The sequence below is a fragment of the Mesoplodon densirostris genome, chromosome 18 (genome assembly GCF_025265405.1).
Source record: "Mesoplodon densirostris isolate mMesDen1 chromosome 18, mMesDen1 primary haplotype, whole genome shotgun sequence".
Lineage (NCBI taxonomy): Eukaryota > Metazoa > Chordata > Mammalia > Artiodactyla > Ziphiidae > Mesoplodon > Mesoplodon densirostris.
The window spans coordinates 6,646,716-6,668,465 of record NC_082678.1 but is presented as its reverse complement, the minus strand read 5'-3'; the positions used below and the strand labels follow the sequence as shown (position 1 = coordinate 6,668,465).

The following is a 21,750-nucleotide window of genomic DNA, read 5'->3' as shown; positions in this document are numbered from 1 at the left end:
CCGCCCACCCCCGCCAGCCCCGCGCCGGGCCCCTGCGCCTCTCCCGGCGGGCTGCGAGCCCTTCCTCCCTCGCTTTGAGCCCTGAAGAAACCTTGTCATAGGCTCTTGTTCCCCGCCCCCGCCCGGGCCCTCGGCGACAGCCCCTGGATTCCCGATGCCCATGGGGCCAAATGCGGAGACTGTCCTCCTCTCGCCCCAGCCTCCCTCCCAGGCTCAGGCCGACCGTTTGAAAACGCACGGACAGGGGGATGGTGCCACCTGCTGGTCTCTGGGAAGAGGCCAGGGGAGGAAGGACCGTTGTGAGGCTCCTGCAGCTTCCCCCCAATCTTCCATCCCGAGGGGTTGAGGATGGTCTGGGCGCTGGCACTCAGCTGCCACCTTGGAGACTGCTCATAGCAGCAGCTGATAAGGAGAGGCAGGGACCAAAGTTCGCCCCCCGCCCCCGGTAACTCCTGCCCCATCTTCCCAGGACCTCAAGTTCTCTAGTCTTCTGAGAGAGAGGCACTGAAAGTACTGGGGTGGGGATGGCACCCTTAAAACCACAGAAATGGGAGCAGACTGGCAACTTCAAGCGACACCTTCACAGCACCAGCTACGCGGAAGGAGAGGAACAAAAAACGACGCCAGCGGTCCCCATGACCCAGGAGCCATTCCAGCAAATTTATGAAAAAAAATATTTTATTCAAAAACACCGTTTACACACATGAGTAGCCTTTGTACAAAGAACAAAAGAATCCTGCTTCCCGTCCCCCCCTTTCTCGGGAGATGTTTCAACCTGGGACTCCTTCTGGGACTCCTTCCACTGTCAGCGGCCCCTGGCTGCGGGTGGCAGCTTCAGAGGGAGGGGGGAGCCTGTGAGGTTGGGAGCGAGGCCTTCGCAGACCACAGCCAGTTATGCACCTGTGACGAGGCCTATTCCAGGTTCTACCTCCCAGCAGAGTGGGCCTGGCTCGATCAGCTTTTCCCCCTCCCTCCAGACCCCACAGGTGAGCTGCAAGCCCGACGCTGCCCCTTGCTGCAGGTTTGTTCCAGGAGGGGTTAGGGGCTCAACACTGCGAGTCCTGGGCCTCCTGTTCACCACATCCTAGACCAGTGCCTCCCCCACCCCCACCCCTCCACCTCTTCCATAAGTAAGCAAGGTTGCAGACAGAGAGGCGAGGAGAGAAGCCTGGGGCCAGATGGAGGGCAGGGGATATGGGATGGAAAAAGCCGGAATGTGGGCAGCAGCATTCTACACTCGAAGCTGGAGCCCCCTGGCTGCGGACCACGAGGCCAAGAAACTCCATCCTCAGAGCAGCTCTGACAGGCCCGATGCAAAAGACCCATTGCTGCCGTGTTAGGGACATGACCGCGGATGGCCTAGATAAGCTCTCAGTTTCCAAAAAGCCTGGAGTCCATAGTCATTAGATAAAGTATAAAATATCACTCAAAACTGGTCTCTTGGTTCTTCCAACCTCCATCCTGAGGGGAAGAACCAAGAGACCAACGTGTGTTGCTCTGTACGCGAGCAGATGCACGTGTATATATGCACACACACTTGGGAGGCAAAGCATCTAACTCGGGAGTAAAACTTGAGCTTAGAGACGTGACCTGTCTCCTTTCCCTTCTTGAGTAATTCCATTCAAATAGCTACTGAGCAGGCAAAGGCTCTGGCAGGAATAGGTTTGCCTGCCTGGCGTACCTGCAACTACAGAAGCAGCTCAGTCTCTTCCACAACAGACAGACCCAAAGGGCTCCTGGAATGCCTCCATCTGAAGAAAAAGGCAGCCACGTACCTAGGACTGCAAAGGCGAGGCGGGCGCACCTCGTACACAAACGTGTGCATATGCATGTGGACACGTGCCTGCAAAGGCCTCAACATGCACAGCGATACAGAAACAAAATCACAATGAATGTGAACCCTGCACGTTTCCAAAGGGAAGTGCAGGGTTCAAACAAACATTCACGAGAGCGAGCCCCTGGCAGAGGTGAAGAGACCAGTAGGCGGGGAGAGGCGGGGGTCCAGACTGTCCATAGGGCGGCGTAAGAGTTCCTCCACGTGCCGGGCCACATCCATGGTCTCATCCAGGTCGAATTCTCCATCCTGGTCGAGGACGGGGTCAGGGCTGGTAGAGAGAAAGGGACGTCAGAGGGAGCTGGCATGCCTCACAGCCCCAAGCTCCTGGGGGACAGCCTCCAGCCTGCTCCCCACTCAGACCAGAGTCTCATGGCAGCAGGACCCGCTCTGGCTAGACTCACACCCCAAGTTGAATGAGTCAGTCACTGGCTTTTTGAGAGACACCCCCGTTCTAGTCTCATCGCTCACAACCTCATCGATCTCAGGGCAATGAGGTAGTTGGGTGAACGAGCTGCCCATGAAACCCCAGGCACCATTCACTGAGCACTTATGAAGGCCTGGGCCTTTCAAACATGTCACACCGACCCTCACAGCCACCCATAAGGCAGGTATTTACTCCACGTTATAGAGGAGGAAACTGAGACTCAATCATGTTAGGAAACTTGTTCAGGGCCACCTGGTTGGCAGGTGGAGTCAGGATTGCAATTCCGGTCTTTGTGACTCCCAAGCCTTCGGGTGTCCCACGGCAGCAGGCCACCCACAGCTTGGAAGAGAATTAATTCTCTTCTCTGGAAACTCCAGAGAGGAGCAATTGACACCCTGTTCCCACACAACTCCTAAGAACAACTACCCCATCCATAGCTACCCTGTATCAAGCCCTTATAACAGTCTCACCTGTGCTAAATGCTCTACCTGCACTCTCTCACTTAATCCTGACCTCAGTCCCACGTGGTAGGTCTTTCTGCCTCCATTTTACAGATGAGGAGACTGAGCATCAGAGAGGCTCAATAATTTCCCCAAGGTCACACAGCTAGTCAGCACCAGAGCAAGGACCCTGCTACGTGTAGTTTCAAAATGCTCTATGCTTTTCATTGGCTGATCTCACCCACCCTGCACCTGGGCATGTGCCAGAGCCCGGCCTGGCCTGGGTGATCTCAGACCTAGAGGAGCTCTGGATTTCTTGCCCACCAGCCCTCCGGGTGCCCAGCCTGAGGCCAAGTGCCCAGTTCCTCTCCACGGAGCCCCAGGAGAACACAACCTACTTCTGTGGGTACATGTTATAATGAGCCTGGGGGCACACGGCTGGGGAGGGGGCCTGGTCCATGTCGGTGGCGCTGCTCCCGGCAGAGTCCGCAGAGGCGTTCACAAACCTGCGAGAGGAAGCAGAGGGCAGCCTCAGCGGGGAGGGGCTCAGGGGCCACCTGAAGAGAGGAGGAGACCAGAGCTGGACCCGGGACACTTACTCAGGGACCACTTGCTTGATCTGTGGCTTCACGTATCCGTCCACTGCTTTAGCTGCCAAGGGCGGGGGGGAACGGTGATGAGAACCGAAGTCTCTGGGAGCTCCCAGGGGAGTGGAAACCCACCTGTGCAGTCTGCCTCCCCCCACAATGCCATGGGGCCTCAGCAGGGATGAAATTTCCCACAGACGCCCCATAAACACCTGCTGACAATGAACACCACCCAGGCCCTGGCTTCAGTCTCATCCCTTCTCCTGCTTCCTTTTCTGGCCTGTTTGCTCTCTCTCTCCTCACCCCCACCCCTGCCAGGGAAACAGAATCAACACCAAGGAACCAACCCAACCAATGGACTGGGGACAGGTTGAAGAGGAAAACCCTGTCATTTTGCTTCCTACACTCAACTTGAGGGTAGGTTTGAGGGTGGAGATTGGTGAGGGCAGCTGATCCAAGATGGGAGTCGTGTACTTTCTGTGGGTTTGCATTATGGCCCCTCCCCGAGCACTGCGGCCTCTTCCTCCAAGGGCACAGAAGTGAGTCCCACTCAGTGTTTTGCTTTGCAGGGAAGAAAGTTGGGTCAGAGGTTTTGCTTTCCCTTTCTTCAGTGGTGAGCCCTGAAATCCTCTCCACGTGCCTTGCACCATCCCACGGACAAAAACCCACAGGGGAAACGGCCCCTCGGCTCTTCTTGGGGCGTCCCCACCGCCTAGCCCCGGGGGTATCTGGGCAGGACGCACCGAGCACAGGAGTATAGTACTTGGAGAAGACCTCATCCTTGGGCCGGTCGGGAAACACATAGATGAGATAGTTCAGGTCCCCCAGCCTGTCGGCCAGGGACCGGATGGAGAAATCCCGCGTGGTGAACGGCTTCAGATTCCACAGGTTACGGTCAGCTGTGAAAAGGCCAAGCTATTCCCACAACCCACCACCCTCGGGAGGAGGATCAGAGCTGGGGGGCTTCACGGCAGGCTTGCAGAGACATCAGGGCTTTTACTAGCCTGCACTGCAACCCCACCCCTGTGCTCCTCGGCATAGGGCAAGGAAATGACCACGGGCAAGCAGATACCAACAAGGCTGGGTCAGGGCAGAGAAGGACTCGCCCGGCAGTTCTGGAGTCCAGGACGCCAATGATTTTAGGTTCTCCCCAGTGGAAAACAACAGAGAGGGAATGTGCTTCTGAGCAACACTCCTCCCACCCTCCAAGCTCAGTTCCCATCTCTCCCACCGGATACCTTCTCAGGATGCAGGCCTGATGGAGAATAGGGAACAAGGAAATGGAAGGCAGGGCCACTGGGGCTAGAGTGTGGGCGCGTAGGGAACTCACGAGAGTCAAACTTCCAGGCAATGGTGATGCCCCCTATTTCTGAGTCGCTAAAGCGCAACAAGAAGGTGCCGTCGGGCTTGTTGATGAGCAGGTCATGGGCCTGTTGCTTATTCACAAAACCTAGGATGGCCCTGGGTGCATCAAGCAGACGGTGTCACTGCTGGCAACAGCCACTGTCCCCTGAGCCCATGACCTCCCAGACCCCAGTCCTCACCCGTCATTCCAATGGGGCTTGTGATGTTTCTTCAGCACCTCCATGACCCCATCGAACCACTGCCAGAAGGTGTAGTTCCAGCCTGGCAAGTTCTCCTGAGAGCCCCCAGGAAACCCCAAGTCAGGGCTTGTGCCCCCGTCGTCACGGGTGGTTCAGGGAACACTCAGTGCCCTCTTGTCCTCACCCAGACCTTCTCCCAGTTCCTCATCCGACTTGCCCCACACTCCAGCAAACTGCCACAGCCCCTGCTCATATCCTAGGGAACCAGAGAGTACACTGGCTTCTTGCCTCGCAGACACAAGGGTCCGGGACAATCCCACGGGGTGGGGGGCGGAGGTGCAAAGGATTGTCCAAGCTGGATGAGACCTCCAAAGTCATTCCCGCCAACCCCTTTGCTTTACAGATGGGAAAAGTGCAGCACAGAGGAGGGAAGGGGCCTGGCGAATTAGTTAACACGTCGAGGGCTAGAGCCCAGGGACCCTGGCTCCCAGCTCCGGGTTCCTTCCATTGTCCTGCTTCGGCTCTCATGGCTGCCTGCGTTCCTTGGGGTACTAGCCCCTGTCTCTCCTGGTTGTAGAAGAGGGGGGTGGGGGTAGAGGGGGACCACTGACCAGGGGCAGTAACCTGCGTGTGAGGTGGGGGAAGGGTGGCAGGGTGGTCCCAGGCAGGCAGCGGGCGGCGTCCCTCACCCTGTTGAACTGGGACCAGGACACGGACATGCCGTTGTAGTCCTCGAGGTGGCTGCTACTGCTGTTGAACAGCTTCTGCGCCAGGAACACGAGGTTCTCCTTGGTCAGGCCCCGGTTGCTCTGCACTTCGGCCTTGAATTTCATGTTGAGCGCCTCGCACAGCTGCGGCCACAGGACTTTGTCAGGCACAGCAAACGGCACCCTGCCCTGAAGGGGAGAGAAAAAAGGAAAAAAAGGCAGATGGAGGGAGTAGGAGATAGTTACACACACACAGATACAGACACCAGGAGACAGAGGGGACTGAGGAAGGTCCAGAAAAGGGGACCAAAATGCAAGGGAAAGAAAGGCTGGGGGGCAGGGTCAGAGAGGTGGGCATACAGGGATGGAGACCCAGACCAGGACCCTGGGGAGAGGGATCAGGGACCAGAGCCCCAAGACCACGCTCACAGACCTAGGAGACCCCAGTCCTGTGACCCAGAGCCCAGACAGAGCCTAGGACATGCCGAGGGCAGGGTGTTCACACCAGCTGCCCCCTGACCTCTGGTCTGGCCCTAGGGTTGGGGAAGACCACTCAGCAGGGGCCCTGGGGTTGGGGCTGACCCTGGGAAACTCCGAGGGGCCGCGGTGAGGGTCTCATGGGGACTCACCGGCTCAGCAAAGGCATTGTCCCATAGCACGGTGGCAGTAGCGTTGTGGTCCTGGCTGCCATGAACAATGACAACCACAGGAAGGGACAGGGTCTACGGGAATCCAGGGAATGGTGGGGGAGGGCATGTGATCACCGTCTTGCCCTCCTCTCGGGGGAGACTCCCAACCCTCGTTCCTCAAGCCCCTCCCAGCAAAACTAAACCAAAAACAAACAAAACAACACAACATATTTCTTCTTGGCCCACTGCCTAAATTCTGCGGGCTGGTGCCGGATTATAACCTCGCAAATGGGCACCAGCAGAGTGAAATTAGGTTTTCTGAGAGCATCATGGGGTAAATGGACTGAGCCTGTGTGAGGATTCAAGTCTCTGGTTTTCCCAAGCCAGCCGGGCGGCCTGCAAGGGGACGGGGGAGCCGGGTCTCACCTTCACCTGGAACACAAGCTCATTGCTGCCAACACTGAACTGAGACTCAAACAGGACCGTGAACTTCTCCTCCGTCACGGACTCTGCGCCTCGCCGGTCAGCGCGCTTGATCCTCTTTAGCGACTGCAGGGTGGGAGGTCATAGGGGAATGAGGAGAAAGCTGCTGGTTAAGGACTCGGCTCTGGGCGGGCCTCCCTCCATGGGCGGGGCCCTGTCCTCACCATGTTCCTGAAGTGAGCGCTGAGGGTGCCTGTGGCCTGGTGATACTCCATCACACAACAGTTGTTCAAGATCTCTCCGCTGCACTCACTGCGAAGCAGAGAGGAACCCATCTCCACTGGGCCCAGGCCAGGAGCACCATCCTGTCTGCACCCTGGGCCCAGACTTCTCCAGAAAGCCCTGCCAGCAGCCCCTGCCCCTCCCCTAAGAACATTTCTCCGAGTGTCCCTGGGCTCACTTTCTCATCAACCTGAGAGCACCTGAGCAAAGTCTCCAAGGGTGGGGCCTGTGTCTCTATCATTAAAGTTCCTTGGGTATCAAGATTGATGTGGGGACTACTGAGCCCGCAAGCTACAATTACTGAAGCCCACGTGCCTAGAGCCCGTGCTCCGCAGCCAAGAGAAGCCACCTCAATGAGAGGCCTGCGCACCGCAACGAAGAGTAGCCCCCGCTCGCCGCAACTAGAGAAAGCCTGTGGGCACCAACAAAGACCCAACGCAGCCAATAAATAAATAAATGAATGACTAAATAAATAAATAAATTTAAGATTGATGTGGGGGCCTTCGGCAGTTTCTAGCGCACTTGAGATAAAAAGCATGACCACAGCCTACAAAGGTTCCCAAGATCAACCCCTGCGCACCTCCCTGGCCTCACTCAGGACAAGCGAGCCCACTGCCTTGTCTGTTTGCTGAACACGGACGCTCAGCATCTGCCTCGGGACTTCTGTACTCGCCCTTCCTATCTCCCCAAACACTCCTGACCTTCTCATTCAGGTCTCCACTCAAATATATCCTCAGAAAGGCCCTCCTTGACTACCCTGGTATTGCAGGCGCTGTGATATTGCTTTCTTTTAATTTTCTGTCTCGAGATTAGGCAGGGACATAGCCAGGTTCTATGTGGATCACAGCTGTGTCTCAGTGCTCAGCACAGGTCCTGGGACACCCAGTGGCGAAATCCTTGTTGATTGACTATGTCTGCGAAGTGTACGCCAGGACAGACAGAGTGAACTGGAGCAACACGGGACCACAACGCAATGCAAGACAAAGGGTTTCAGAGAGGGAGGCCATGCTGTCCCCATCACCCAGGACGCCTGCTGTAGAACAGAGGCTGAGCTGAGGGAGGGGCAGATGGGAGCAGGGCAAGTACTTGCGGGTGTTCTCGTTCTTGAGCAGCTAATGGGGCTCCTACAAAGGAATGGCCAGGCCTAGAAACTTCCTAGAAGGGGGGATCCCTTTCCTCCTATTTCGAGGGCAACGTACTTGCGGGTGTTCTCGTTCTTGAGCAGCGACTTGGCCTGCTGCTCACTGATGATGGTGGCCTTCACCTGGGGGGGGTTCATGTGCACGTTCAGCTTCCCGCCCACCAGCAGGCGCACGGTGGCTGCGAACTTGGTCTGGGTCTTCAGGACCTGAGGGGGCTGCTTCTCGATGATGAACGTGCTGCGGGGACACAAGTGACCAGGGGACGCCTCAGGGGACAGCGCTTCGGTCCCTCCCTCCGCGTGGCGAGGCCGCCTTGCACGGGGCACAGCAGGCGAAGGAAGGGCTTGTGGCACAGCCCCCGGTCCCGGGGGGGCCACTGCGAGTCGGGGGAGCTGGCAGGAGGGGAGGCAGTGAGGTGAACTCAACAGCTGAAACGGGCTGCAGGGAACAAGCCCATACAGTGTCCACGAGAGAAACTGGGCAAGGTCGACAGCAAGAGGCCACGGCAACAGGCGACAGAGGGGGATGGGATGAGGGTGTGAGGCAGAGACGGAAGGGTTTAAGCCGGAGCGCAGCGCCCTGTCTGTGAAGACCCTGCTGCCCGCGACCCAGGCCAACTGGATGGGGCCTGGGCGTGGCCAAGAGGCAGCAATCACCTGGTCACCAGGGCTGAGATGATGTCTGTGATGGTGGCGTTGACCTCAGCCAGCATCTCCTCCACGGGGCCGGGGATGGGCAGCTGCTGGCAGAGGTGCTCAGCTCTGCGGATCTGCTGCCGGTTCTGCCAGATGATCTCCGCCAACTTCTCACACCTGCACGGGAGCCCCGAGGCCAAAGGGAAGGACAAAGGCTTCACCACCTTCCTCCAGGCCAGAAGCCAGAAGGCGCCCAGGCTGGGGGGAAGGCCCAGACCCAGCTCCAGCCCCAGGAAGGCTCGGCGCCTTAGTTGCCTGGCCTGTCCACTGAGCAGAGCACGGCTGGCCTGGCTTCCAGAAACACAAAGAAACACACAGGAGGAGCGACCCTGACTTGGGTCCAACCAGCCTGAGCGTCACTCTGCACACCTGGTCCCACCCCACTCCCTCACCCAGGGACGCCCCTCCCGGGGGAGGTGGCACAGGACGGGGGCACCAAAGTCTGCATCAGGAACCAGACCACTGGTGAAATAAGACCTGGGCCCCGACAGAGGAAGCCGGCTGCGCACGTAAATGCAGGAGCAGGACAGCAGCCGGTGGCGCCCCGCTGAGCCCCTGCCGCCCCCGCCCGGCCCCCCACACCCATTACCAGGATTGTAGCACGTCCAGGCTGCCCTCGGGGGGCCCTCCGTTCCCTGCCAGCTGCTGCCGCCGCTTCCACTGGATCAGCTCGTCATCCAGAATGATGGTCTGCTGCTTCCGCAGCAGCTGCAGGGTCTTCTGGTGCTTCTCGGCCAGCTCCTGCGGGGCGGGCGGCGGGGGAGCGGCCCTTCTGGGCTCTCAGAACAGCCCCGCATGGCCTCCCCTCACCCCTTGCCGACCCGCTCTGCCCTGCGTGCCCACACAGTGGGGAAGGCTCTGGCCTCCTGCTCTGCTGCGTCCCGCTCTCCTCCTGGTTCTCTCCCTCCCTCAGGTCCCCAGGACGGCTCGGCTAGGGGTGTCACCTCCACGCCCGGGAGCGGGGGGACGCAGAGCCCACTCACCACGCGGTACTGCTGCAGCGTCTGGGCCTCGCGCTGCAGCCAGGCCTCCAGGGACACCTGCTTCTGCTGGAGGGCCGTCTCCCGGCTCAGACGCTCCTGGGGGTTCAGCTGGGCCAGCTGGGCAAACTGAGCTGGAGGAGGGGACAGGACACCCACGACCATGACCTCCCCGGGTCCAGCAGGGAGTCCGGCAGAACTGCACTCACCTGTTCTGGAGGCAAAACCCTGGAGGGGACACAGCTGACAAGTGGCCAGTCAGGGTTCCACAGCCATGGCGCCCAAAGATGAGTGGGCTCCGTCCCCTGGCCCCCCGACTCTCAGCTCCCCTTGGGGAGTGGGGAGACGGAAGCTTGGGGTGCAGCTGAGGAGGAGCCAGCCCATGGCCTCCCTGCCCACCCAGCCCTCCTCTCCCCACGCGGGGTCCGGCTTAGAGCCACCCTGCCTGCTCTGAAGTGTGTCCTCGCCGTGTAAAAGGTGGGTGAACTCGGGCAAATCACCTCACTCTCCTATGCCTCAGCTTCCCCAGGTGTAAAATGGGAGAATCACGGCACCTGCCTCAGTGGCTGCTGTGATGTTACATAAGCAATGATACAGAAAATACTCAGGAAGCTGCCTGGCACCATCAGCTCCAGGTGAGAGTCAGTCCTCATGGCCAATGGGTTACAGGACAGGATTAAAGGCTGACGGAGCAGCTCTCAGCCCCAACCTCACAGGACGAAGCCTCATCAGGAAGGCCCTGCTCCGCGGGGCTGAGCACAGCAGCCTCTCCTCGGGGAAGGGGGCGGTTTCTCCAGGTGCCAAAGGGGCCTAACATGTTTGTCCAGGTTGGGTCACTGTGAGCTCAGCAGACCAGCCGGAAGAGGGAGAGACACAGAGTGTCCAGGGCCACTGGGGACACGAAAGCAGCAAGATTCTCTCAAGAGAGGGAGGCAGCTCCTCTCCACACCAGCTGTCAGGCGTCTCATCGACGGCGGGAATAAGGTAACGAGGCCTCACCGACGAGGCCTTTTCAAAAAAATCTCTCATATGATACTTAAGACCTAGGCAAGTATTGATAGAAAGGAATACCTGTGTATCAAGAAGCCAGCTTAAGAAAGTAAACATTTCCACAGTTAAGCACCTGTACACCCTCCCCTGCCGGCATCCCCATCCCTCCCTCCACAGGCAATCACCATCCGAGATGCTGCCATTCCTACCCCCACCAACAGGCTTTTGGAACGTCCCACGGTCCTTACTGGGGCTGAGTCAAGAAGATGAGAGCGTCAGTCAGCAGGTCTTGGTCAAGTTCCTGGCAGGCCTCTGAGGGCCGTGTCACACTGACCGAGGCCCTGCCCTATGGACGCACAAAAGCAACTAAGGACACACTAAAGCAACCCTAGACAGCCAGGAAAGCCCAGAACTAGAAGAGAACTTAGAAATATGGCTGTAACATGACTGCGGGGGACTGAGCAGGTACGGAACAGAGCAGAATCATCTGGAGAGCCACCTCGGAAACCGGCCACCCACAGGGAGGTGGTGGGGATCCCAACACCAGGCCCAGCCTCCTTATGCAAGTGACCCACTTAGGTCTCTCCTGGCAAATTGGAGAAGCTTCTGGGAAGGACGCCAGGAGACTTGAGGCAACTGTCGGCTCCACTGGAGGGAGCTGAGACTTCCCTTGCACAGGCAGATCAGTAGTGTGAGTTTCTGATGGGTGCACTTGATAAATGAGACTGAACTGACATTGCACGATGGGGACAAACCCAAACCAGAATCGAAACCCAACCTCACAAATAGGAAACAGAAAACCCCAGAATAGGATCATCAGTACTGTCAACAAGTCAACGGCCTTGGGTAGAAATAATAGCCTGAAATGTCCTGCTCCCTAATCTAGCAGGAGGGCCTTCCTTTCTTTCGGGTCAGTCTGGGATGGATTCAGATCTGAAGAAGAGCTGCTAGAATTATCCCCCCAACATTTACTCAACACCTGCTATGATTCAGGCAATGTGCTAGTCTCAGGGTACAGAAAACACTGACAGGGCAAGGTAGGAGGAAAGCTTAAGTAGTTAAATTAAAATAGAATCTTGGGCTTCCCTGGTGGCGCAGTGGTTGAGAGTCCGCCTGCCGATGCAGGGGACCCGGGTTCGTGCCCCGGTCCGGGAGGATCCCACATGCCGTGGAGTGGCTGGGCCCGTGAGCCATGGCCGCTGAGCCTGCGCGTCCGGAGCCTGTGCTCCGCAACGGGAGAGGCCACAACAGTGAGAGGCCCGCGTACCGGAAAAAAAAATAAAAAAATAAAAAATAGAATCTTAAAAAATTTAAACAATTAAAAGGAAGAACAGAGGAACAAATACTGAAAAGGGACAAAACAAAATAAATATTAACATGTGGACCTCAATTGCTATGGAAGAACAGAGGAACAAATACTGAAAAGGGACAAAACAAAATAAATATTAACATGTGGACCTCAATTGCTATTACATTAAATATTAATGGACTAAACACCTTAATTAAAAGCAAAGATTGTCAGAATAAATAAAAAAGCTGGACTCAACTATATGCTGTCTACATTTCAAATTTTAAAAAGCATGGATAAAAATATGTTTGTATTTAAAAATAGAATAAGAAGGCTGGAGGAGTAATACTAATATCTGATAAAGTAGACTCCAAGGCAAAGAGTGTTACCAGAGCTCAAGAAAGATATTCCATAAATATTAAGGTGTCAATCAATCAGAATGACATAATAATTCTAAATGTATATGCATCTAATAACAAAGCTTCAAAAATACATAAAAGGAATATTTACATAAATAATTGGAAAGTTAACACAATACTATAGGAGATTTTGATACCTTTCTTTCAGCATCTGATAGAACAATTAGGCAAAAAAATCAATAAAGATATATCATTGATTCTCAAAGTGTGAACCAGGGATCCCTGAAGGGCTCCTAAGACCCTTATAGGAGGTCCACCAAGCCAGAACTATTTTCATAAAGTCATAGGACCTTATTTACCTTTTTTTCTCTTAGTCACTTATAAGCATACAGCAGAGTTTTCTAGAGGTTACAAGATATGTGATGTTACAACAGACTGAAAGCCAGCTCCAGCTATCTCCTATTAAGCCTAACATTAAAGAGATTTGCAAAAATGTAAAGCAATGCCACTCTACTCACTAAATTTGCGGTGGGTTTTTATAACTTTATTATGTTAACATTATATATTATGTTATATATGTTAACATTACTGAATTTATTATTGCTATTTTAAAATAAAACAACTTCAGAACATACATTCAAGTCCACAAAATACATTCACCAACACAGAGCATATGCTGGGGCATAGAACAAGTCTCAATAAATTTACAAGAAGAGATCACATAGAGTATGTTCTCTGACAACAGTGGAATTCAACAATGAAATGAAAATGAAATCAATAAAGATATGACCTCTAGAAAAACACAAAATATTTGGAAATTAAACAATATACTTCCAAATAGTATGTGGGTAAAATAATTAATCAGAAGAGAAATTAGATAATATTTCAAATTGAATGATAATGAGTATACAGCATATCCAAAATGATGAGATGCAGCTAAAGCACTGATGAGAGGGAAATTGATAGCTCTGAATATATACATTAGAAAAGAAGAAAGGTCTAAAATCAATGACCTAAGGTTCTACCTTAAGACACCAGAAATAGAAGAGCGAAGGAAAAGGCAGTTTGATACTTCTTGTTCTCACTAGGATGGGGTGGTACAGCTCTGGGATCAATTTGAAGTGAAGGAAGATGAGCCACATTGCAAGACTCTTGTAAGTGTACCTGGGGTGAATTTCTTCTGAGTTAATTTTTCTTTCCCTGCACCCTTATCATGGCAGTCACTAGCAAATTATAGACCTAGGAGACAGGAGAATTTTCCACTGTCACCTCCTCCTCCCATCTTTACCTCCTGTTAGGCTCAAGAAGGGGCATTCCTGGAGTTCCACCTCTCCCCAGCCTGGTTCAACCACGGGACTCCCAACCTAAGTCCTCCCTTTGACTGGGGAACACTTTGTCCATATTCATTCATTCATTGATTCATTCATTGATATACTCACTGAATATTGGTTAAAATATAGTGATTTTATGACATATCTCTAGTTAAGGTCCAGTTCTGCAACTTGCAAGAAACCCAGGCAAGGGCTTCTCTGGTGGCGTAGTGGTTAAGAATCCGCCTGCCAATGCGGGGGACATGGGTTAGAGCCCTGGTCCAGGAAGATCCCACATGCCGCGGAGCAACTAAACCCATGCGCCACAACTACTGAGCCTGCGCTCTAGAGCCCGTGAGCCACAACTACTGAGCCCGTGTGCCACAACTACTGAAGCCTGTGCACCTAGAGCCCGTGCTCCACAACAAGAGAAGCCACTGCAATGAGATGTCTGCGCACCACAACGAAGAGTAGCCCCGCTCTCTGCAACTAGAGAAAAGCCCACGCGCAGCAACGAAGACCCAATGCAGCCAAAAATAAATAAATAAAATAAATTTAAAGGAAAAAAAAAAGAAACCCAGGCCAAATTACGTGTTCTTTTGAACATCAGTTTTATCATCTGCAAAACAGGAATAATACAACTACCTAGTTTTTAGGGATGCTGTAAAGGTTGTAGTGAATAATGCATGCAAAGGGTTTAGCCTGGAGCCTGGCCCGTAGCAGGGGCTCCATCACTGGGAGCGTTACTCCTCCCAAGCTTTGGATAAGGTTCTGGGGAGACAGATGTGGATCTAGCCCCAACCCTGCAGGAGTTCACAAAGTGGTCTCACTCCCATCCCCCAGACACACGCTGCCCTCCTACACCAGCCTCACCCTGGATCCTCAGGCTCTCTTGATATTGGATGATGAAGTACTCTTGAGTCTGCTGCAGCTTCTTCAGCTCATTCTCTGTGTCCTGTGTGACCAGTCGCAGCTCCTCAAGTGTCTGGTTGATCTGAAGGTGTTTCTGGGACATGGCATCAACCAGGATCCCAGAAGAAGAACTACCCTGGAGACATATCAGGGGAGAGTGTGGGCAGCGGTAAGCTGGGCAGTGAGGATGGGAGAAAGCCTCAGGCCCTGGGGAACGCCAATACTACAGACCCCAAATGCCAGATCTAGAATAGGAAGGAAGGGTACTTGGAGTCAGAAGGAGAGTCATTTGCCAGAATGGGGGTGGAGAGGGTAAAGGAAGAGAAACAGGTGACCTGGCACATTACGGCATCTTCATAAAGCATGGAAGAAACTTCTATTGCAGTTCTGACCTCCACCAGAGTAACCCACACAGGGTCCACCAGGGTTCTCTCTGGAGAGACTAGAACTCAACATGTCCCAGGAGTTACCTGGGTTTTCCTACTACTACTGATGATGACCCCTCATTTCATAGTCATTAGCTGACCCGATGCCACGATGCCACCTGTGCTAGGTGCTGGGGACACAGTGGGGGACAAGGCTGTGTGAACACACATCATCTGTGTCCTCATTCGAGACCTTCTTGTGACTGAGAAAAAAGTGTGAACCGCTCACAGGTGGCATCCTGGAGACCCCAAATAAAGTGACAGGGGAGGCATCCACAAGGGCTTTGTGGATCCAGCCACTGAACTGCCCTGGTTGGATCTATTCCTTCAACCAAGTCTTTAGGGCCTTTCCAGTGACCTGCTCTCAGAATGAAATCCAAACTCCTCCCACACCCTCCACGGCCCTAGCCGATAGCCTCTGCCTACCCTACCCGCGGCGCCACCGCTGCCCAAGCACACCAGCTACTTTCTGTTCCTGAATACATAAGCGTGTTCCTCCCTCAGGGCCTTTGTATTTGTTGTTCCATCACCCTGGAACAGTCTGGCACCACACCTTCCTGCTGGCACTTCCCCTGGCACCTTTTCAGAGTGACCCTCTCTGATGAGCCAATTTAAAATAGGACCTCCCTTACTGAAGGTGTCTTGTTCTTGCATGTTCTTTCTTTTTTTAAATTTATTTATTAATTTGTTTTTATTTTTGGCTGTGTTGGATCTTCGTTGCTGCTCATGGGCTTTCTCTAGTTGAGGCAAGCGGGGGCTACTGTTCCTTGCGGTGCGTGGGCTTCTCATTGTCGTGGCTTCTCTTGTTGCAGAGCACAGGCTCTAGAGCGCAGGCTTCAGTAGTTGTGGCACACAGGCTTAGTTGCTCCGCGGCATGTGGGATCTTCCCGGACCAGGGCTCAAAGCCCTGTCCCCTGCATTGGCAGGCAGATTCTTAACCACTGCACCACCAGGGAAGCCTGCATGTTCTTTCTTGTCTTCCTCCCTGCACTAGGATGTGAACTCCCTAAGGCCTAGGACCTTGTCTGTCTTGTGCACCACAAAATCCCCAAGGCCCAGGACATCAGAGGTGTTGAAGAACAGCTTGATGACTGGGAGAACAATTATTTCCCCCCAACCATGACAGCACCTGTATTGTAGGCACGTATTTCTTTCTTTTTCTTTCTTTTTTTTTTTTTTGGCAGTACGCGGGCCTCTCACTGTTGTGGCCTCTCCCGTTGCGGAGCACAGGCTCCGGACGCGCAGGCTCAGCGGCCATGGCTCACGGGCCCAACCGCTCCGCGGCATGTGGGATGTTCCCGGACCGGGGCACGAACCCGTGTCCCCTGCATCGGCAGGCGGACTCTCAACCACTGCGCCACCAGGGAAGCCCAGGCATGTATTTCTTAATTGGAGCCGAACTCATTTGTACATTTACAGATAGCTCTGTAATTGCACCAAGTCAAGAGTTGTACCAGTTGACCCTTTGTGACCTGGCTTCTGCCCAGTTGGCTCCCTTCTCCCCAGTAGCACTGAACACTTACAGTTCTTCGAACGTCCTAAGGTGGCTCGTGCCTTCCTGCCCTCACATATACTGCTGTTATTTTTAACTAGAAAACTCATCCTGCCTCCTTCCTCCCTCTTTCCCCACTATAGTTCGGGCATCCTTTTCCTCAGGACACCCTCCCCTCCACCAGCCAGCCTGCTCCAGTCTGAGTTGGATCCTTTTTCCAAAGAGGCCCGCTTAGCACTCAGCTGACACCTAAAGAATCTATCATCGCCTGCATTCCCTTTAGGTGGAGACCAGGACTTTATCTGTTTTTCCCATCCTAGTCCAGTGTCAGATGCACAGCAAGACCTCAATAAATATTTACTGAATGAACGCTCAAATTCTTGAAATCAGTGTCCACCACAAGTAAATAATAAATATGACTTCGCTCCAGGCACTAGTGTGTGGTCTTTATCTATGGGATATCATTTTATGAAATTCATTTTGCTTTATTGCAGATAATATACCATTTGTCCCATTGTCCAAGCAATGTCTGATGCCTTTATGGTTTCAGAACATGGGGGACGAGTCCCTGCTCTGCCTTGCTAGGCCTCGCTTCTCTGAGCTTGCCGGGTTACTTCTTCTGACATAGACCTCAGCTCTGTTTCCCCTCATAGACCACACCAGAGGATATTTCTTTTTTTGTCTCCAGCCCCATTTATTGAATGACAAATCTTTTCCCTGGTGATTTGTAATGCCATCGCTGACATAGACTGCATCTCCTGATGTGTATGTGTGTTTTTAAGGCTTCCTTTTCTGTTTCATTTGTGTTTGTCTATCCTTTGCCCACATAGTATCTCACAATAACCCTACAGGGTAGATACTACGACTGTCCTCATTTATAATAGAAAAAGACAGAGGCTCAGAGAGGTTAAGTAACTTGCTCGAGTCACACAGCTAGTAAGTAGTAGAGCCAGGGACTGAAGCCGGGGAGTGGGGGTCGGGTGTCAGTGTACACCTGCATGTGATGCTGCCTGTCACACTTGCTCATGTCTTTTATTTCTTTGGTGCTTTCTCATGCCCGTGTTGATAAAACATATAAAAGCAGGTAGAAGGACTTCGCAAAACCTCTCCCCAAACCCATGGGACACTCACATTGTTGGCTTCTCGGACCAGCCTTTGTTCATTGTACAGAATATGGCGGATGCAGCGCACCAATTCCATGGGGCAGTGGTCATACGTGTTCTGAAAGAATCCAACAGCAGCTGCCAGTGGCCATCCTCTGCTCCCACCATGACCATTGCAGTGCCACGCCCACCCCTTCCTCTCCTCCAGTCCCTGCCTCAGCTTCCCCTGGGAAGCCTCAGGCACTGTCACCAGACCCTCTCTCTCTCCTTGACTTGATTTCCCCTCGCAGATCTTCGTATTTGGTTTGCAGTGCATTAGAAACAGTTTACAAAGCACTTCCAATCTGCCATCTCCTTTGACTTGTGCATCACAGAAACCCTATGACATAAGCAGAAACTGTTATCCTCATTTCACAGATGAGAAAACTGATGCTCAGAGAGATTAAGTACTTGTCCAGAGGCAAACAAGTGAGTGAGCAGATGACTGAAGACCCAGGGCATCGCATGGCAAGGTCAAGGTACTTCCACTATAGTCCTGGCCCTGGGTTCCTAGTTTGCTTCCCTCTTCCCACAGGTTTCTCGTGTTTCCTGCCTCTTCTGGGATGGACTTTTTATTTTCCTGGCTGCTTGTATTTAAGTGAGTTCCAACAAATGCTCAACTATGATCACCACCCTCACCCCTCTCCTGCTGCCACAAAAACTTCCTCTCCCTTATATTCCTTCCCCCCGCATCCTCAGGTGAAGGAGAAGCTACACCTTACATCTAAAACCTTAATTCAAGGCTCCAGGACAACTCTGTTCCTCTTGCACACCACTTCAGCATCTCTTTGAAAAGCCTTTAAAAGAGCCCCAAGAGGGATGCCTGGCTGCCTCGTTGCCTCATTTCTAGAATCTGTCACTATTCCTTTCTCTGACAACAGAATCTTGACTTGGTCTACCTCCATCCCTTCTGCTTCGTCTGCCCAGAATGCAGTTTCACCCATCCCCCTTCTCTTGGGGACAAACACGCCCCACCTCTTGCTTTAGAATATGCTAAGGGGAATCTGACAGGTCTTATTTAGAAAGAGGGGGTGGGGGAAATCGAAGCACAGAAAAGTTGCCGATAAGCTCAGGGTCATACGGTGAGTCAGTGGCCAAACCAGGAAAAAAAACCCGGGGTTCTGGTGCTGGAAAGAGAAGGCGGACACTGCACCCTGCAGATGGCCCAGAGCTCACACCCACCTGGAGCTTCGTGGCCCCAAGCTCATACCCACCTGGAGCTGCGTGGCCTGGAGCTCATGCCCACCTGGAGCCTCGAGGCCCCAAGATCACACCCACCTGGAGCTGCGTGGCGTAGTGCCCCAGCTTGATCTTCAGTAAGAACCCATCTTCCCCTACTTGGTGCTCAGCCTTCTTCTGCAGCTCCTGCACCAGGCCCTCCAGGAGCTGGGTGGCCTGGGGTCGGTCCTGGGGATTGTCCAGGTCGATGGCATCCCTTGGGGCAGGGCAGGAGAGAGAAGCCTACTATGGCGCCTCCTTGGGCATGGAGGTCAGGCACCAAGAGTGACGTGGAAATCCAAGGCTCGTGCCCACCAGACTTGTTCCTGGCAGTTCCACAGGCACCAGAGTCTAGAAACATTCCCTCTCCAATCCCAGACTCCCATTTCCCTGTTCCCCTTTTCCAAGGACACCGCCTCTTCTGCACAGAGCGGGACAGACAGGACCAGAATCTCACCAAACCACGAAGAGGAGACTTAAAGGCCAAGGGGCCTGGATGGCACCAGGCAGGGGCACCTACCACGGCTGGCTCTCGATCCACTGCGCTAAGTAATGCCGGACCTCGATGGGGAAGTGCTGCCCATACAGCACCTGCATCTGGCGAAGCGCATCTCCCTGCAGCTGTTGGGCCTGGATCCAGCCCGCCATGTCCGTTCACCTAGCGCGAGCAGAGGGCTGAAGAGGCGCCTCCTTGTTAGAGGCGAGGGCTGGGCCTGCCTCTGGCCCTGCCATGCCCACCCATCCCTGGACCGCGGTCAGGCCCGGCCCCTCCCCTCCCACAGACACGCTTTCCTGTGCGGGAAGAGAGACGGTGAGGAGGGGAAGGCCGGCCTTCCCTCCAGCGAGGAGCCCGCTGAGGCTTGGGGAGGGGCTCCCGAAAGTCAGGTGCCCTCCCCCTCTTCCTCTCCCCTCGCCCCACCGGGGCTTCCCCGGGGGGAACAGCTAGAAACTGAAAGAGAAACTTGATGGCGGAGGCCCACGGGCCCTCTGGGGAGGGCTGCAAGAATCCCCCCACCCTGCTTCGAACCCCGAGTCCCCATTTCTGGGAACGGGGGATATTCCAGCCCAACGTTTGAGCAACGCCACCGACGGTTCCCACTGGACAGCTCTGTCACCGTAAGCACGTGGCTGAGGTTAAGGAGAGAGGGCTGGGGAGACAGACACTCCCTCTCTTGGGCTGCGTCCCCCAAGCTGTGCCCCAGGTCTCCCACTGTCCGGTCCGACAGCGCCCCCTGCCCTCTGCCGGCGAGGATGGCGTCCACCCTCGGCCCCCTCCCTGCATCAGCGTCCCGCGTCCCTCGTCTCTCGTCCGCGCTGCGCGCTGCGCCGAAACTCCCCCTCGGTCCCGGGGACCGTCCCCTGCACCCCTACGCCCGTCGGGCTCCGGGTCCCGCGGTGAGGGGGCCGGGGCAGCAGCCAGGGGCCCCCTCTGGGCGCGCGCCGCCGGGGACGCGCGGCCGGGCCACCCACCTGGTCGCGCAGAGCAGTCCGGCTGCGGGGCTGACGCTCGCTCCCGGCCCGGGGTCCTGGCGGCGGCGGAGGCGGTGGCGGCGGCTGTTACTACAGGAAGGAGCCGAGAGCAGCGATTTCCTCCTCAAAGGTCAGCTGCCTCTGATAGACCATACACAGCGCGCGAGCTCTCGCCAACACCCCTCCCAGCCTCGGTCGCTCCCTCCCTGCCTCCGCCCTTGGTGGCTAGCTCCCCGGCGAGTGCACAGCGGCGGCGGCCGCGGCCGGGCCCCAGGCAGCGAGGCGGGGCTGGCGCCGAGCACAGGGGCTGCCCCGATGGCCGGGTCACCGGGGAGTCCCAGCCAGCCCTCGCCGGCGGCCCCGCGGAGCTGCCGCGGACCGTGCTAAGCAAGAGGCGCAGGAGTGGCTGGAGGATGAGGGTGGGAGGGCTGGGAAATCCCGGGCTCCGGAAATCCCAAAGCAGGGCCTCAGTTTTCTCATCTGTAAAAAGGGAGGAGGGAAGGGTTGGAGCAGCCTTCCAGCCCTGGCGTTTGTCATCTTTTGAGTCTCTAGATTTAAAAAGTTTAGTGTGTGTGTGCGTGTGTGTTTGTGTGGGTTGGGGACACAGCTTTTGTAATCTCAGAGACAAAGCGTATTGAGGGGAAAGACTGGGGATTCCAGAGAAGGCCAGGGGGCCTTCACCAGGGGGCCCCCCTCCCCCAGGGGGCCCCACCGCCCCTCCTTACATCACTCCCGCCACTGTGCACCCCCGCCTGCAGTAGAAAAAAGAAAGAACCCTGGCAGGCAAATGTTTCAACCCCCTGAAGTTATGCAGATAAGAAATGGAGTCCAGAGAGGGAAGGGGGCTTGCGTAGGGTCCCACAGTGGGCACAGGGCCTAGTCCACAGACTATGGTCCATACATGATCCTGCCTCTCCACTCACCCCAGCCCAGTCACATCTGAGGCTGGTCCTGTCTTCGGAAAGTCCAGGGAGGGGTGTCTTGAAGCCTCACAAGCTCAGGACTGCCTATAAGCCTTGACAGAGCAGGGAACACCTTCCCTGAGCCTTGCCTGGGTCCCAGCCCCCTCCCTGAGAGCCCCCCTACGGGGCCTGTGGAGTTGGGCAAGGCTGCCCTGGAAGCCTTCCATTCCCTTTACCCAGCTTCCCTCTCCTCTGGGGCCGCCCCCGTGCCTGGCAGCTGGTCTTGGCAGCACCAAGGGAGGGGCCAGTCTGGCAGCCCACTCAGGGCTGGCTGGGCCAAGACCTCATGTACTGGGGGCAATCATTCTCCTCTCCCTCCCTCCCGCCCTAATTCCTTCTTGAATCTGCCCTTTTCTCTCCATTCCTTCCCCCCCTCCATGTGCCCCCCCATCTTCTTACCGCTCACTACTTCCCCACTTTCATTCTCTCACTTCAGAAAAAACCCGAAGTTTAAAGCTGTAGAAGCTGGATTGTCTCCCCTTCCCACCCCCA

General features: G+C 54.9%; 1 protein-coding gene across 4 annotated transcripts; it reads right to left on the bottom strand.

Moving 5' to 3' along the window:
• Positions 1 to 694: 694 nt before the first annotated feature.
• LOC132479355 (signal transducer and activator of transcription 5A) lies at positions 695 to 20,476 on the bottom strand. Of its 4 annotated transcripts, none has more exons than XM_060082992.1 (19): positions 20,297 to 20,476; positions 19,347 to 19,501; positions 18,887 to 19,043; positions 17,598 to 17,687; positions 14,511 to 14,685; positions 9,694 to 9,824; positions 9,300 to 9,451; positions 8,672 to 8,827; positions 8,073 to 8,252; positions 6,816 to 6,903; positions 6,595 to 6,717; positions 6,169 to 6,261; positions 5,522 to 5,728; positions 4,833 to 4,927; positions 4,619 to 4,749; positions 4,032 to 4,187; positions 3,301 to 3,352; positions 3,100 to 3,207; positions 695 to 2,105 (listed from the first exon to the last, which is right to left on the bottom strand). In XM_060082992.1, exons 2-19 carry the CDS (start codon positions 19,472 to 19,474, stop codon positions 1,943 to 1,945), a joined length of 2,385 nt encoding a protein of 794 aa, XP_059938975.1. In that variant the 5' UTR covers positions 19,475 to 19,501; positions 20,297 to 20,476; the 3' UTR covers positions 695 to 1,942. The 4 variants fall into 4 exon arrangements, with proteins under 4 accessions (XP_059938975.1, XP_059938976.1, XP_059938978.1 ...); XM_060082993.1 differs by having other exon boundaries at positions 19,347 to 19,484; XM_060082995.1 differs by lacking the exon at positions 6,169 to 6,261.
• Between the last annotated feature and the right edge of the window lie 1,274 nt (positions 20,477 to 21,750).